An 18,518-nucleotide genomic window follows, 5' to 3' on the forward strand; every position below is an offset into this window, starting at 1 on the left:
AACACGTGTAAGCGATTCTTCTTTGAATATGCCGCGAGCACGAACTCAGGTGGTTCGACGTTCCAGCGGTGAGCTGCTCTGTGCCACTGCCTTAAATAGCAGCTGGGGAAATCAGCCAGATCAGCCGCAGGTGGACACCATCCACAGGGGTGCGTGGGCCAAGAGTGAGAGCCCGTAATGAGCTCCACCCAGGCAGAGAGGAGGAGGAGAGACAAAAAACTAAAACTAACAACAACAAAACCTGTAGCCAGCGTGGGCCAACCAGAGAGACACGGGGACCGTGACACTTTCCCCTGGCGTAGCTTCAATATTTTCCTGGGCCCATAACCTGTTAGCAGAGATGGGTCTTCCAGCAGAATCTGCATGAATTTTGAAGATACTTATTATCTAGACGGAGGAATAATCACACGTGGAGCATCGGCTTTTACCGGAACATTCACACCAAAAGGTGACTTTGTTTACTGAACTCTGTGTATACTCTGCAGCATAACAGGAAGCATCCTTTCAAAATAAAATCACAACAGATGACAATGAGGGCATACCTATTAACTAGCTCAACAGTTCTACTTTTAACACACCAACTGAGAGATAAGAGATAATCACTTGGTGCATTCTCGGTAGGTACATTTCCAAGTAAAGTTAAGAAAATTATGTTAGTCAGGAAAGCTATTGGAATTTTTGTGGGGCCTCAGAATGAGAGTGACTGACAGTAATTTTGTCTTCCATTTGTGAACAGTTGTACTATAACAGCTGTCATTTTCTCAACCAGCTGCTTGCTGATGTTCTTGCAGCCCATTCCAACCTTTTGAAAGTCACCAATCTTTTCCCTGGCATCCTTAGACAGCTCTTTGGTCTTTCTGTGGTGGTGATGTTAATGATGTAGACATGTTAGGAGTGTAATTAAATACCCTTCAACAAAGTGGTGCAATTAACTGTGAAAGCTGGCTTGGTAACTGTTTATCCGTAAGTTGCTAGATTGTTTGCTTAAGCCAAATTCTTGCTAGTTTGTAATGGATCAAATAATGATTTTCCATACTAAGATGGACATTGATGTGTTATTGGTCCAGAATGTTTTTGTTTGCTTGATAGATTTATTAAATAAACATAGAAATTGGAAACTGATATTCATTATAAACAAAGTGTAACTCAACATCAACTTTAAATATGAACTATACTAAATATGTAAAAAAATAAATAAAAAAAAGTTTTGGAGCCCAGCCCACTCAGTTTTTTAAATCTCCAGGCATTTTTTTTGGGCATTGGCACTTCTCCACACCTGCCTCTCTGCTCTGTGCGTCATCAATTTTTACCTGTGACTGGACCAAATTTTCATGCCTTTTGATGTGTTGTGCTTCTCACACTCTTATTAATGGCTAACAAATTTAGGTCATTACATCCTGTCTGCTCTATTTCAGGCCCTTTGCCGTCCCTGTAGCCACAGTCACTCTGTTATTGCTGCTGTAATAATGATTATGATAATGAAAAGCTTTAACAGTAATGACTGCCATCATTAAAAGATTAAATTAGGCACATGTAATAGTGTAACTCCTTTTCACTTCCCCTTGGGTTAATGATACATTTTCAAGTAAGAATTTATTTTACAGTGACTGCTGTAATTTCACTTTTATGGCTCTCCCAGTGCTTGATCAAGACAGAGAAAAAAAAGGTGTGTAACCTAAGCAGTTTTTTATATGATCCTGTCCCATTACAGTTTTTTCAAGACACAAAGTACAGAGTCACTGTACAACTCTTCAGAAAACTAAAGTAATCACCAAACAAATGTCATGTAGCTCAGTTTTCACCAGCTGCCTTTTGCCTTTTAAAGGTCAGGCTTGTATGTTTAAAATTGATTTAATAATTCAAGTGAAGATGATACTTCAACAGATCTGTTGAAAGCATAACAAACTTTTAGTAAGAGTGAGTGTTTGAGTGAAGACACCCCGTGAGCTCATAATGAGAATATAACCTCCAACTGCGACCTCGGAGCCGGCATCTTTATGCTCTCTCTAACCTGAAGCCAAGTCTAATTTAACTTTCTTCTTTCTTTTTCCCCTGACTTGTGAACAAATTTAAATTCTGACTGAAGACATCACTGCCTTAAGGCCCTATTGACAAGGTGAAAAACAAGGGTCTCCTCCAGCTTATTTACTGCTCCTGTGAGCCAACCAATTTGCTGGCTATCCTCTCAGTGAGCTGTAATGGCTTCTTGGCTGTCAGCGTTTTAAATCCTTCAGAGACCCACAGTCTGGCAGTAGATGAGGCCAAGGTAGGAGGACAGTAAAACAAACTGTCCTCATCAGAGGTGTAGTCTTTCCACAGTCACAGCGATGTTCCGCCACTGTTTTTTCACCAGGAGAGGAAATAAAAATATTTAGTTAGCTCAAAGTTAAAAACAAAATGAGTAATCAAAGCTGTTGTCATGACGTCTAGAGCCAGATTCAGATTCGTGGGCTGCACCAGTGCAAAACCCTCTTTTGACATCAAAAAGCTATTGATTAGGTTTATCACAGAGGCCTGGTGTCAGTTTTATGACTGAAAGCCACCAGGCAAATTAATTTGATGTATTGCAAAAATGCACCCATGGGGATGAAAAGTTAAAGTTAATTTATATACAAAGATGCAATCAGTTCATTTCATCAATTACCTGCCAAGAGCAATACAAACTGGAGGCTTGGAAAGGAGCACAACCCATGAGAGGGATATGCAGTGTGAGGGAGCAGCTGTATGAAAATAATGCAGTGTAAGCGCAGGTTTTACGCCTGATTCTTTCTGGAAACAGAACGGCAGTTAAGATAAATCAGAAGAAGCTGAAGAAAATTCATCGTGGTTTCCTATAATGGTGAAGTCTTCTGTTAGAAATTGCTGGGAACTGTTTCAGATTCAGATGGAGTGCACAATTTATCCAGAGGCTAGCTGCGTCATTACAAACGACTCGATCTTAAACCTGAAATCTAACAGCTGGCGCGTGTGTGTGTAGAAAAAGACCAAACATTATTTACAGTGAGCTCCTGAGCCATTCCCGAAGATACTGTCTCTGCATGAATCTACTTTTTTTTTTTATTTGTTTGCTTTTTAAAGCAGTAAAAACTTGTCTTGTTAAATCTAAAATGTCTTTAATTAATTACTTAATTATTTCGGTTCATTCCTTTTTGTGGTATGAATGGTATGAATCAGATAGTCTAAGATGCTGATTACCTTGGGGAGATCATTTGTTATGAACCAGGATTATGTGCCTGTTGTTTTGTTGGTGCTTGGGACATGGATATTCAAAGTTATCACAGAGTTTCCGAGCGTCAAGAACTGGAGTTAGAAGTATCATCAAAAAAATTCAAAGAGAGTCACACAGTACAGAACAAGCCTGGAAAAGCTAGGAAGCAAAACACTGAAAAAGAAAACTAAAGAGAGATGTGCCTAAAGACCCCAGGACAACTGCCAAGATACTAATGAATGACTTAGCCAACTGAGCAATTGTGGCCTCAAAGCAAATAACCGTGAGGTTAAAGAAAATCTCGACTTTTGCAGAAGAGACATCCTCAGCTCAGACTGAAGTAAGCTAAGAACAACTGGAGAAAGATTATTCAAACTGGAATGAGGTGCTTTGGTCAAATGAAACAAAACTAAAGCTATTTGTTCATAAAAATGTTGTTTATGTTTGGAGAAACAAGGGACAGGTGTATAAAAGAACCCTTTCCCCACGTTGAAACATGGTGGTGGGAGAATTATGCCCTGGGGTTCTTTCAGTACATCTGGACTCGGTAAAAGGAATCATGAAGAAAGAAGGACATGTTAAGGTTTTGAAAGTAAACCTTAAGAAGTTGGCAGCAAAACTGGGTCTCGGTCATCACTTTGTCTTCCAACAAGACAACCCAAAACATGCATTGCTTCTGATGAAGAACTACCTCCAGAAGACCAAAGTGAATGTTACTGAGTGTAATGTGCAAAGCCCTGACTTTGATCCCATTGAAAATATAAAGAGTAAAGACCAAGGTCCATACCAGAAGACCATCAAATCTAGAGGAGCTTGCCAAAGAAGAATGGGCTGAGATTGCTCACGAGATGTGTGATATTAATCTCTGGCTCTCTTCCACAGCATGTCCTTTATCCTGTCTTCCTTCTCTCACCCCAACCGGTCACAGCAGATGGTCCCGCCCCTCCCTGAGCCTGGTTCTGCTGGAGATTTCTTCCTGTTAAAAGGGAGTTTTTCCTTCCCACTGTCACCAAAGTGCTTGCTCATAGGGGGTCATATGATTATGGGGCGCCGTTTGTAAACTGAAACATGCCGAAATTAACAGCAACATTTTTCCACATTTAGCTCTAAATCTTACAAAAACATGTTTTTTCGAGTCATTTTTTACAACATTTAGTAAAATATTTGTAACTTTTCATATTTAAAACAGGATTTTAAATGTTAAATCTAAATGCTAAATGTTAAATCTAAATGTTAAATGTTAAATCTAAATGCTAAATGTTAAATGTAAATATTATATTTAAATGTAAATGTTAAATGTAAATATTATATATAAATCTAAATGTTAAATGTTAAATCTAAATGTTATATATAAATCTAAATGTTAAATGTTAAATCTAAATGCTAAATGTTAATGGTTCCAACACCATCATTAAGTTTGCAGATGACACCACGGTGATTGGCCTCATCAGTGACAACGATGAGGCCGCCTACAGGGAGGAGGTGGATCGTCTGGCTGAGTGGTGCGACAGAAACAACCTGCTGCTTAACACCGAGAAGACCAAGGAGCTCATCGTGGACTACAGGAGGAATGCTGACCCACATCCACCCATCCACATTAAGGGGACGGCTGTGGAGCGTGTGAGCAGCTTCAAGTTCCTGGGAGTCCACATCTCCGAGGATCTCACCTGGGCGACCAACTGCTCCAAGCTGGTCAAGAAGGCTCACCAGTGCCTCTTCTTCTTGAGGACTCTGAGGAAGAACCACCTGTCCTCAGACATCCTGGTGAACTTCTATCGCTGCACCATCGAGAGCATCCTGACCAACTGTATAACAGTCTGGTACGGGAACTGCTCTGCCTCGGACCGGAAGGCGTTGCAGAGGGTCGTGAAAACTGCCCAGCGCATCGCCGGAGCACCACTTCCTGCCATAAAAGACATCTACAGGAAGCGGTGTCTGAAAAGGGCTGGGAAAATCATCAAAGACCCCAGTCACCCATCACATGGACTCTTCACCCTCCTGCCCTCTGGGAGGCGCCACAGGAGCCTCCGGACTAAGACCACCAGGTACCGGAACAGCTTCTTCCCCACAGCTGTCAGACTCCTGAACTCTGCCTCCTGACATCTGACCCACGTTAAACTCATGGACTGAACATACACACACCCACAATGGACAACTGTACCCTCAAACACAATAATAACATGGACTGAACCACCACTCACAACCACTAGCACTTTATATAGCCTCTGTAGAAACTATCTACACCCTCACTTATCTTAACTGCACTACTGTATAGCTCTGTGTAAATAATCATTCTGTACATTCGATAATTTTTAATCCTACAACTGTTTACAACTTGCATAGTTCCCATTTCTGTATAGCTGTATATCCCAGATTCTGTAAAGTTATTTATTTCATATTCTGTATAGTTTTTCATATTTATATCCTGTTCATATCCTGTACATAGCTTGTACTCACTACAGCCTGTACATACTTATAGTTATAGAATATTCACAACATACTTCATACCGTGTACATTATAACATACCATAATAGACCCATTTCTGTAATATACTTACATATCTATATTATTGCTAATATATATTGTAATATATCTATATCACTAAAGCACTTCTGGATGGATGCAAACTGCATTTCGTTGCCCTGTACCTGTGCATGTGCAATGACAATAAAGTTGAATTCTATTCTATTCTAATTCTATTCTAAATGTAAATATTATATTTAAATGTAAATGTTAAATGTAAATATTATATTTAAATGTAAATGTTAAATGTTAAATGTAAATATTATATATAAATCTAAATGTTAAATGTTAAATCTAAATGTTATATATAAATCTAAATGTTAAATGTTAAATCTAAATGTTATATATAAATCTAAATGTTAAATGTTAAATCTAAATGTTACGGGAAACTAAATATTTAGCTAATATGCAAATTTATTGTACGGGTCAACGGAAATACCAAAATAAAAGCTTCAAGAAAACCTCCCGCGCTAAAGTGTGCCGGTCGCGGTCAGGTTCTGTGTTTGTGCTCCTCTTACGGTCACTTTTGACTGCCATGAGCTGCTTCGACTATTCCCTACCAGCATGTCCAGCGATTTAGCTGAAAACATTGGAAGAGCCGTTTTGTCGGCCATCCAACGATTCAGCGGTAATGCACCCTCGACCTCACAAACGCCGCAGCACTTGGTAAGTTTATTTTATAGCATTTTGGACGGGTTGATAGCAGTGTTAGCAAAACTAGCAAAGCTAAATTACTTAGCTAGTCCTCAATTATTTCATTTGGTAGGCAGCAGACAGAGATCGAACATCATACAACTCTATTTATTTATTTGGTAGGTAGGTAACAGTCGTTCTTGATGTAAATGTTTCCTTAGGAATCCAGCAATGCACCTGGACCAAGTAGACCTGCCGTCTCCACTGGGATACCATACTGCTCGGTAGGCCTTCTTACACATATCATTTAATTCATTTATCATGAAATTTCCCCTTGTGGGACTAATAAAGGTATGTTATCTTATCTTAGCTGACTGGTTTTGATATACAGTCAGGTTCATAAGTAGTTGGATACAGACACATTTTCTAATGTTGCTTCTGTACATTACCAGAATGAATTAAAAATGAAACTACTCCAATGCAGTTGAAGTGCAGACTTTAAGTTTTAATTCAGTGGGTTGGACTAAATGAATGCATAAAAATGTGAGAGGGAAAAATTAATTTGTAAACACAATCCTATCATTTCAGAGGCTCTAAAGTAATTAGACAAATTAAATAACTGAAAATAAAATGATAATTTCTATTACTTTATTCAAAACCCTTTGTTGGCAATGACAGCCTGAAGTCTTGAAGTCATGGACACCACCAGGTGCTGGCATTCCTCCTTACTAAGGCTCTGCCAGGCCTTTACTGCATTGGCTTTCAGTTGCTGTTTGTTTGTGGGCCTTTCTGTCCTAAATTTAGTCTTCAACAACTGAAATGTGTGCTCAATTGGGTTAAAATCCAGTGACTGACTTGGCCATTCAAGAATATTCTATTTCTTTACTTTATTAAAGTCATGGGGTGCTTGGACTGTATGTTTTGGGTCAACTTCCATCTTTATTATTAAATGCTGCCCAATCAATGTGACTACTTTTAGCTGGACTTAAGCAGACAAGTATGTCTCTGAACACATTCAGCTGCTTCAGTCCTGTGTCACATATTCAGTAAACACTACCAGTGCCACTGGCAGCCATGCACGCCCAAACCATCACACTGCCTCTGCCATGTTTTACAGATGATGTGGTATGCTTTGGATCATGAGTCGTTCCACCCTTCTCCATACTTTTTTCTTGCCATCATTCTGGTAGAGGTTGATCTTGGTTTTATCTGTCCAAAGAATGTTTTTCCAAAATTTAGCTGGCTTTTACTAGATGTTTTTTTTTTTTTTTTTTTTTTTGTTAAGTCCATTCTAGCCTTTCTATTCTTGAGGCTTATGAGTGGCTTGCACCTTGCAGTGAACCCTCTGTATTAGGGCTGTTCGATATGACAATATGAAAACATCTATCATTTCATATTATACGCTATCATTTGTTCTGTGGTGTCACAAAATAAATTTTACGTCAATATTTTTCATCGTTTTGATGGTCACTGTAGTGGCTGTATTAATTTCTTAATTTTCTTTTTTCTGTTATGTTCTCTTTGACCGCATGTTGTCTGTTCACAGTAAAATTTTCAAAATGCGTCTCAAATCAATTCCAGGCCTTTTATCTGCTTAATTGGTAATGACATCATCATTTTAATATGGATACCCTAAATTAAAGCTGAGTCTGCACATCATGTCCATGATATAATTTTGATTGGAATATGTTTCAGTAAACGGGCAACAAAATAAAACTTGTTAGGGTCCAAATACACACTGACCTAATTGCAGGCCTTTGCTACTCTAATTGAGTGCTCAAAGAACTTTATACAACAGATCTCATTTACCCATTCACATGCACAGATTAATACAAGCACTTTTTCTGTCCAACATTCGCACACAGTCATAGTCGGATAAACTCATTGGGAGCTCTAGATTAGAGCACCTGGGAACTGAATCACCAACTTGACCAACAATCACCAAATGCTAATCTACAAGATACAAAAGGTTCAGTTTTCTGTGTAATGGGTAGACAATAGTAAGATGGTCTGAGTCTACAGTTTGTTTGTTTGTTTGTTTTTAATGAACAGATAACAGAAACCTTACGGATGTATTGTAATGCATAGGTATCTATCTGTATCTGTGTTTGAATTCATTTCAGGTTCCTCTTCCATCAGTTCCTCATTCCACATTCAAACAGTCCACATTCAAACAATATGTGGACTGTCCCACCAGGGGAGAGAAAACTTTAGACTTACTGTATGCTAACGTCAAGGATGCATACAGCTCCTCCTCCCTCCCCCCACTTGGTAGGTCAGATCATAACCTGATTCACCTCACCCCCCGCTATGTGCCAATTGTGAGGAGGGAACCTGTGACCACCAGGACTGTTAGGAGGTGGTCAGAGGAGGCAATAGCGGAACTACAGGGCTGTTTCGAGGTGACCGACTGGGAAACACTCTGTGAGCCTCACGCCGAGGACATCAATGGGCTTACTGAGTGTATCACAGACTACATAACTTTCTGCACCGACTCCATTGTTCCAGCTCAGACTGTTCATTGTTACCCAAATAACAAGCCGTGGGTGACTAAGGACATCAAAGCCCTCCTCAACAACAAGAAGAGGGCTTTCAGAGGGGGCAACAAAGAGGAGGTGAGGAAGGTCCAGGTGTTACTAAAGGACAAGATCAGAGAGGCTAAGGACAATTACAGGAGGAAGCTGGAGTGGAAACTCCAGCAGAACAGCATGAGAGAGGTGTGGAGGGGCATGAAGACCATCACTGGATTCAGGCCAACCAACAGCAGGGGAGCTGAGGGAGGTGAGAATAGAGCCGACGAGTTGAATCTGTTTTTCAATAGATTCGACACCACAGTGTCTGCTCCCACCCCCACAACCTCACCTGCAGTCAGCCTGGAATCCAGAGCCACACCACTGTGCCAGCCTCTCTCTTCACATGTTGCCTCCTGTGAGATTCCTGACACCCCTCCCCCACCCATCACCTTCACTCAATACCAGGTTGAGATGCAAATGAGGAGACTTCACTCAGGCAAGTCTGCTGGACCAGACGGAGTGAGTCCCCTTGTCCTCAAGACCTGTGCCCCCCAGCTGTGTGGAGTCTTTCATAAACTGTTTATGCTGAGTCTGAGTCTGCAGAGGGTCCCGGTGATGTGGAAGACATCATGCCTCGTCCCTGTACCAAAGACGCCTCGTCCCAGTGGCCCCCAGGATTACAGGCCCGTGGCATTGACCTCCCACATCATGAAGACCCTGGAAAGGCTCATCCTGGACCAGCTGCGACCCATAGTAAGACCACATCTGGATCCCCTTCAGTTCGCTTATCAGCCTCGTCTCGGAACAGAGGACGCCATCATCTACCTGCTCAATCGTGTCTACACCCATCTGGACCAGCCGGCGAGCACTGTGAGGGTCATGTTTTTTGACTTTTCCAGTGCTTTCAACACCATCAGGCCGACCCTCCTGGGTGATAAGTTAGCAGCGATGCAGGTGGATGCTTCTCTGGTGTCCTGGATTGTTGATTACCTGACAGGAAGACCACAATATGTACGTCTCCCACAGTGTGTGTCTGACAAGGTGATCAGCAACACAGGGGCACCACAGGGGACTGTCCTCTCCCCCTTCCTCTTCACCCTCTACACCACAGACTTCAGCCACTGCACAGAGACCTGCCATCTTCAGAAGTTTTCTGATGACTCTGCGGTGGTTGGATGCATCAGCTGGGATGATGAGACAGAGTACCGGGCTGTGATCGACTCCTTTGTCACGTGGTGTGAGCAGAATCATCTGCAGCTCAACGTGGCAAAGACCAAGGAACTGATCGTGGACTTCAGGAAGACCAGGAAACACTTGACCCCTGTTTCAATCCAGGGGGTCAGTGTTGACATTGTGGAGGACTATAAATACCTTGGAGTACACATTGACAATAAACTGGACTGGGCTAAAAACACCACAGCACTTTACAGGAAGGGCCAGAGTCGTCTCTATTTTTTGAGGCGACTGAGGTCCTTCAACATCTGCCAGAAAATGCTGAGGATTTTCTACGAGTCTGTTGTGGCCAGTGCGATCCTCTATGCTGTTGCATGCTGGGGGAGCAGGCTGAGGGTCGCAGATGCCAACAGACTTAATAAACTGATCCGTAAGGCCAGCAATGTTGTGGGGATGGAGCTGGACTCCCTCAAGGTGGTGTCGGAGAGGCGGATGCTGTCCAAGATAAAGACAATGTTGGATAACACCTCCCACCCACTCCATGACATGCTGGTCAGTCACAGGAGCTCGTTCAGTGAGAGACTGAGATTACCGAAAAGCACCACTGAACGACACAGGAAATCTTTCCTGCCTGTGGCCATCTCCCTGTACAACGCATCCACTTAACACACTGTTTGCTGCTACAACTACACATGTTTCTTTTCCAAATATTTATTTATAAGTGACTTATGTATGTATGTATGTATATATATGTATATATTGTACTATTCTTAGTTAGCGTATTGTCTGTCTTGTCTTAATGTTGGTTTAAAATGGAGCACTGTAACAAAAAATAATTTCCCCCAGGGATCAATAAAGTATTCTGATTCTGATATGATTCTGATTCTGATTCCTCAAGCTCATGCTACGCGCTCACATTTTGTGAGAAAAAACAAGACCTGCAAACACTATACAAAAGATGTTGTGTGCTTGCCCTTGTCTTCAGCATCAACGTTTCTCATACCGAGAGGAGATTCACGAGCAAAACTAGCACAAGATGGCCTTATTGGGAAGATCTCCTTTACATCTGACTGGTCTGAAGCACAACTTAGAGAAGAAATAACAGCAATCTTCAGAAGAACATTTGCACTGTCAACTGGCCAGACATTCCCTTTTGAGTATTTGAGTACAATTAGAGGATGTAAACGACTAATGAAACCAAATGTTTCTAGCAAGAAAGAAGTTGGCTCGATTTGTTCCACCACCTGCCTCTATATAATGGCAGGGATACAAAAACCTGCACAGGTAAACATTTTATATTGCAGTGCAGAAATATTTATTGTCTAAAAAGTGAGTCTGTTCCCTTAATATAATTTTATTAATTGTATTAATTAATATTGCAGTTTCAGCAGGTGTAAACAGTTTTTAGTGCAGCCATGTGCCTCTGTGTTACCAGTGATTTGGTGCAACTGTATTTGATTTTATGTAGAACATGCTTTCTTTTCCCTCAGGAGGAACCAGAAGAGCTGTCTGATAGTGACTTTGAAAGTCCAGTCTGCCGGAGAAGACGAGGTATGTGACGTGAATGAAAACCTAGTGAGGTTCTAAGCTCGATGACCAGTTAGATTTTGTTACTGCAGTGCGTAATAATTCCTGGGGGGTTTGTTTGATGAGAGCATCGTTAATTTGTCCGATTGGGGCGATCGTGGCTCAAGAGTTGGGAGTTTGCCTTGTAATCGGAAGGTTGCCGGTTCGAGCCCCGGCTCGGACAGTCTCGGTCGTTGTGTCCTTGGGCAAGACACTTCACCTACCGCCTACTGGTGTTGGCCAGAAGGGCCGATGGCGCGATATGGCAGCCTCGCCTCTGTCAGTCTGCCCCAGGGCAGCTGTGGCTACAACTGTAGCTTGCCTTCACCAGTGTGTGAATGGGTGGATGACTGGGTGTGTAAAGCGCTTTGGGGTCCTTAGGGGGGACTAGTAAAAGCGCTATACAAATACAGGCCATTTACCATTTTAATGTTTACGAATTATCACAGGTGATTACAGCCAAGGAGGAATATGTGCCCAACTTTCACTTAAACTAATATAAGGATATATAAAGGCTGTTAACATTATGAAGCAAGTCATGCTGACCTTCTTTCCTTTGTTCAGTGCATCATGCGTTGTCTACAACACCAGGTGAAAGTGAGGCCAAGCATCAGGAAACAGAGAGCTGCATTCAAGAGAGTGAAAATGAGGGACAGGCAGAGGGACAGCAGATGTTTCCATATAATGTGGCAGAATTTGTGTAAGCTGTTGTCTAGGGGTTAAAGAAATCCTTCATTTTAGATGTTGTTTAGGATATTGTTTTGATGCAAGTTTCCAATTTGCATGTTTGGGGTTTTTTTTGCTGAATGACTGCAACTTTAGGATTTACATTTAATTTTTTTTTTTTTTTTTAATGATGTAGTGTGAGAAATTCTTCAAGGCTGACATGTTTTATGATTTCTAATATCTCTTATCTACTTAGCCCTATTTTTCTGGAGGAAGATGAAGCTCTTGAAGAGGCAATTCAGCGTAGCCTCCTAGAAGAGTCTGATAGACTTACCATATTTCAAGGTAAGATTTGAAAGTAACCTTTGATAATTGAATATTTTATTTGCATCTTTACTTGCATCATTTTTTGCAGTTACACAATTACAAAGGTAATTGCTCATTTCTGACTAATTTAATATGGACTATCACAACATAATTATATGTTGTAACTCTGTGCACTTGAGTCAAATGTACAGCAAATTTCCATTTTTCCCCAAGATCTGTTTGTCATTGTCCCTTTTTTATATAGGTCTTTTAAGAAGCTCAGCAAAGAAGAAATTGAAGGTCTTCTTAGAGCTCATAGTGAGAAAGTCATTACACCAGGAACAAGACAACTCCATATCAGTCGAGCCAATGTGTGGTCGACTGCTTTGCGTCAGTTCAAGAGACCCAAGTTTGCAGAAAGCTGTGAGATGCTTTATGTCACATTTGCAAGCGATGAACATGATACAGAGGAAGATGCTGCTGACCTTGGGGGGCCAAGGCGGGAGTTTTTCCGTTTACTGGTGAAGGCCATCTTTCAGGACAGTGGTGCTTTTGAAGGTAATAGGATTTCGCAGTCAAACTAACTAACTTACTTACTCAAGGCCTAAAGGCTTGTTGACGACACTCGTTTTTATAATGTTACAAACGCAACAACCACCTGATCTGAACATTGTTTGACAGAACATTAACAAGTTAATAAATGACTACAGATAATAAATCTGTTATGTTCTGTGTGTCTGAAACAGTAAAAAAAAAAAAAGTAATACATTTTTGTCTGTCAATCTCAAGATATCAGTTTGGGGTCTGTACAGAATATACTTTTTTGTGTGTTATTTTTCAGCTACACCAAATGGATGCACACTGAAATTTAACATCCTACACTTGCAAAATGGAGTATATCGAACCATTAGCAGGATGTTGTCCACGATAATAGTGCAAGGTGGAGAAGCACCTGCCTTTCTCTCTCCACATGTAGTAGACTACATTGTGTCAGGAGACATTCTTCAAGTACACCTAACACCGGATGATATAGGTGACCCTGAGTTAAGAGAGAATCTGAAAAAGGTGAATTGCAATATTATAACAAGAATATTGTAATATTTCCTATATTCACAAGTCTTCTGGTCTTCTTTTATAATATATAATAAATACACTTTTGGTTATTAGAGGCAATTCCATGTATTATATTTTCAATTTGTTTCCTTTTTGTTAAAAAAAAAAATATTGGTGAAATACAGCCAAATAAACCAAAACAAAAACGTTTCGAGTCCAATTAAAATGAACCATCTGCAGTATTTGTGTACACTGGTAAAAAACAAACATTTAAAGTGTTTTTCTTAAATATTTAGGTTGTAAATGCAACAACTCAACATGATTTGGAGGAAGCAGTCAGCTGCTGCAACTCATGGCGATATCAAGTTGAAGGTCTTCCACTCACAGTCACCATGGCCAATAAAGATCTGTTTGTGAAAAATGCAGCTCTATACCTTGCAGTTCTGCAACGGCAAAGCTGTTTCGATCAACTAACTGATGGCTTGTCCTACTATGGAGTGAGAGTTATATTTTTTCTGTATCAATTGGTCATTATTTTATAATCATTTAGAGTGAGCTACTTTTTATATTTAAAACTGGAATTTAACCATTATTTAAACTTTTCTGTCTAGATTTTATCACTCCTGAGAGAGAACCCCAGTTTGCGTGTTCTGCTTGACCTATCGGGGGAGGACAAAGATCTGACAGCCAGTTTAATTGCTGGGGTTCTCAGGCCAAGCTATTCTGTCCTTGGGAGCAACAGAATAGTTAGAGAGGAGCTGATGGTGGTCAAATTTCGGGAATTTCTCCAGTGTGTCGAAAGTAAGCAGAAATTCACATAATGTAGTCTGGCCATGAAACAATTCGGGACACTAAAGTAAAACTTTGTCTTTTTATGTCACATGCGCACACACAAAACAGGAATAAAGATGTATGATAGCTTACAACTGACAAGCAAGGCAAAGACAGAACCTCTGTATTTTTTATAAAAACATTAGCCATCATTTAGTTGTTAGCTCAAGCTTTAACTATTTTAGTGTCCCCAGGTTAACGGTAGTTTTTCTTTGTTTTTAGATGAAGAGCTGAGAGACTCACTTGGAGAAAGGACTCTTACCAAGGATGAAGAGGCATTTGTGAAGGCTTTGAGGCCTGGTCACATCTTGGCTTTTGCCACCGGGAGCAGCAAGGTTCCAGCCATAGGTTTTCAACCAGCTCCTAAAATAACATTCATTCACGATGAAAGCAAACATCTCCCGATTGCACACACATGTGCAAATAAGCTTCAGCTTTTTGTGAATGAAACAACAATGGCTGATGATGATGCTTTTCATTACTGCTTCTTAGTAGCACTCATGAATGGAGCTTTATTCAGCACCATCTAAACATGTTCCAAAAAAGTGAAATTAAAATGGTGGGTTTGTTAACTCTAATCCTGTTCATTAATTGTAGTTTCAAGTAACTTTGCTTCATACAAGATAGTTGAAATAAATTCTGACTGCATTTAATGTTGAAATGTAATAATTTTCAAAGCTTCAATAGATTTATAAAAATGCTAACTCTGTATTTTCAACGACAAATCAATAAAGTCACTGGTGTAATACAATAATTTTATTAAGCTTTTCTTTTTTAAACAAGGACACTTCAAAACAGTTTATGCACAGAGTATACTAAACATGCTTTGTAGAACAAGCCAGGATTACTTAGACATCTAACAGCAACATTTATTAAGACTATTGCAACTTTACAATGATTAAAACAATACTGTAGATAATCTTGTGAATTGATTTAAAGACTGACTGTTCCGTGTTGATAATTTTCACTGTTATACTGTATTACAGTGTGAATTTGATCTTTACTTCAATCTGAATAACTGGTTTTACCCATAAACTAAAAGTGGTTGTAGCCTTCTGAATAGCCTATGAGTCACTGTCAGTCATTAACTCTGAGTCCTTATGTGGCAGGAGGCATCACTGCTAGAGGGGAGGGGCTTCTGCAGTAGTACAAAAACTGCATTTGCTGTACAGCATTTAAGAATATTAAGTGTCATCACTCTTTAGAACATCACTGGTATCCTGTGGTTGAGGTCACACATTTACAAGTTTGTTAAAAATATACTGCTGTGTTCGTTGAAACAATGTTTTACCATTATTGTTGTCTTCTTCAAAAGGGTGAATGCTTGTATATAGCTCTTGTAAATCGCTGTCATTTAATGGGACAAACCTACTTTCAGAGTTTGACAAGGAGGGTATGGAGACCTCTGCTGTAGAAAGTTCTGGGTTGTGACGATGAGACACATGAGTTCCGCAGGCAAAAAGCTGGATGGGAGTTCTATTACCTTCAGTGGAAACAGAGTGATTGTTATATCCAGCTTTGAATTCCTTCAAAGTGCGGTTGATTCGTGGTAGAAACACATAATGAAGGCAAAATAGGTCTGTTGCATTTTCTAAGTCTAGGATACCAAGTGATTCCAATTCATAAAATATAGGTGCATAAATGCGGCTACAGTTGTTGTTTAAGTCTCGGTTGAAACGCTCAATCCTCTGGTTGTGCACAGAACTTCCCATTAAGACAGAGCTTTCACCCCTGCTTGCTTGCATGTCCTCCCAAATCTGAGCATTCTCTCCTCCGTGATCAGTCCTGATATGCAGGGGTCTGCCAAATTGTCCAACAGCTGCAGTAAAGAGGGCTTTCACAGTCTCAGCTCGATTATTGCTGGAGCACTGAAGAAACATCAACATCCTGCTGTATCCATCTATTGCACCATGAACAACAAACTTCCAACGAATCAGTTTGTGATTTCCATCTATGTGCCATATGAAATTTGGATGAGGCACAGAGCAACTGCAGTTCTTCTCCTGGATAGAACACCAGCTGAGTCCACCCTCCGCAGTGACTTTCTTACGCGCCATCTTTGAACCACTATGTTTTTGGAACGCAGATGACCCATCAGCATCACTTCTCCAACATTTGGATGTTCAGTTTTTATCTGGGACACTATCTGATCTAACTCATGGTCACTGATTACATTGAATTTTGACTCTGAGATATTATAGTCTTGCAGTAACTTATACAGAATGGGCCTGGAGATGGAAAGGATAGATGCAGCTTCAGTAAAAGATGTTTTCAGGGAAAGAACATTTTCCAATTCCTCTTTGGAAATCTGAAGCCTTCCTTGGTAACCATCCTAGAACACGGCACAGAAAATCTCAATGAGCACAATTCTATAACAAAAGATGGGTAATTTGAGGCAATTGTACTGTGACAGATTAGCTAGAGTAATATTTTATCAATAGTTTTAAAATATGAAAGTGAGCAATCAAAAGACACTCACAGCAAAAACAGTAATAAAATATGACGTAAAACTTGTGAATGTTGTTGGTGGTGATGTGACACTGCTAGTAATGGACCCCTAAGAAGATGAAATGTATGTAGAATCAGAATCATTACTTTGACAGGATTTAATTTAAGGTGACATATTACACCAAAGAAAAAACAAAAATTAGTCAGCTAAATGATATGTGTAAGAAGGCCTACCGAGCAGTATGGTATCCCAGTGGAGACGGCAGGTCTACTTGGTCCAGGTGCATTGCTGGATTCCTAAGGAAACATTTACATCAAGAACGACTGTTACCTACCTACCAAATAAATAAATAAATAGAGTTGTATGATGTTCGATCTCTGTCTGCTGCCTACCAAATGAAATAATTGAGGACTAGCTAAGTAATTTAGCTTTGCTAGTTTTGCTAACACTGCTATCAACCCGTCCAAAATGCTATACAATAAACTTACCAAGTGCTGCGGCGTTTGTGAGGTCGAGGGTGCATTACCACTGAATCGTTGGATGGCCGACAAAATGGCTCTTCCAATGTTTTCAGCTAAATCGCTGGACATGCTGGTAGGGAATAGTCGAAGCAGCTCATGGCAGTCAAAAGTGACCGTAAGAGGAGCGCAAACACAGAACCTGACCGCAACCGGCACACTTTAGCGCGGGAGGTTTTCTTGAAGCTTTTATTTTGGTATTACCGTTGACCCGTACAATAAATTTGCATATTAGCTAAATATTTAGTTTCCCGTAACATTTAGATTTAACATTTAGATTTATATATAACATTTAGATTTAACATTTAACATTTAGATTTATATATAACATTTAGATTTAACATTTAGATTTATATATAACATTTAGATTTAACATTTAACATTTAGATTTATATATAATATTTACATTTAACATTTACATTTAAATATAATATTTACATTTAACATTTAGCATTTAGATTTAACATTTAACATTTAGATTTAACATTTAGCATTTAGATTTAACATTTAAAATCCTGTTTTAAATATGAAAAGTTACAAATATTTTACTAAATGTTGTAAAAAAATGACTCGAAAAAACATGTTTTTGTAAGATTTAGAGCTAAATGTGGAAAAATGTTGCTGTTAATTTCGGCATGTTTCAGTTTACAAACGGCGCCCCATATATGATTGTTGGGTTTTTCTCTGTATGCATGGTAGGGTTTACCTTCCAATATAAAGCGCCTTGAGATGACTATTGTTGTGATTTGGCGCCGTATAAATAAAATTGAATTGAGTTTATACTTATTAAAAAGTACAATAAACAACTTAAACTGTTATCCAGCCAAAGTATACACAAATGGCTATTAGCATCAGGGAGGCTAATAATTTTAACCCTGGTAGTTTTTGTATTTTGTAAAATTAGTTTGTTTCTCTGCAAAATTATGCTCTTCTGACAAAGATCTGCAATCCTCAAACCTTCCTTTATATTACCATCCATGCCTGACCAACTGCTGTAGGTATAATGTGTAGGGGACCCAACTTGTCCATATACTGTATGTAAGCACCTTAAACTTAACTGCTTCCTGCTTTTGTTTTA

General features: G+C 39.8%; 1 protein-coding gene and 1 long non-coding RNA gene across 2 annotated transcripts; one reads left to right on the forward strand and one right to left on the reverse strand.

The window, feature by feature from the left end:
* The first annotated feature begins 10,949 nt into the window (after positions 1-10,949).
* On the forward strand, positions 10,950-13,659 carry LOC143415122 (uncharacterized). The gene is made up of 6 exons (XM_076880563.1): positions 10,950-11,335; positions 11,542-11,602; positions 12,182-12,317; positions 12,540-12,628; positions 12,855-13,147; positions 13,431-13,659. The coding sequence occupies exons 1-5, from the start codon at positions 11,243-11,245 to the stop codon at positions 13,112-13,114; spliced, it is 639 nt and encodes a 212-aa protein (XP_076736678.1). The 5' UTR covers positions 10,950-11,242; the 3' UTR covers positions 13,115-13,147; positions 13,431-13,659.
* Positions 13,660-16,697: 3,038 nt separating this feature from the next.
* LOC106675744 (uncharacterized) lies at positions 16,698-17,449 on the reverse strand. Its single transcript, XR_003022038.2, has 3 exons — positions 17,411-17,449; positions 17,156-17,218; positions 16,698-16,805 (listed from the first exon to the last, which is right to left on the reverse strand). It is a non-coding gene; the product is annotated as an uncharacterized LOC106675744 (long non-coding RNA).
* Between the last annotated feature and the right edge of the window lie 1,069 nt (positions 17,450-18,518).

The sequence above is a fragment of the Maylandia zebra genome, linkage group LG23 (assembly GCF_041146795.1).
Source record: "Maylandia zebra isolate NMK-2024a linkage group LG23, Mzebra_GT3a, whole genome shotgun sequence".
Taxonomy (NCBI): Eukaryota; Metazoa; Chordata; class Actinopteri; order Cichliformes; family Cichlidae; genus Maylandia; species Maylandia zebra.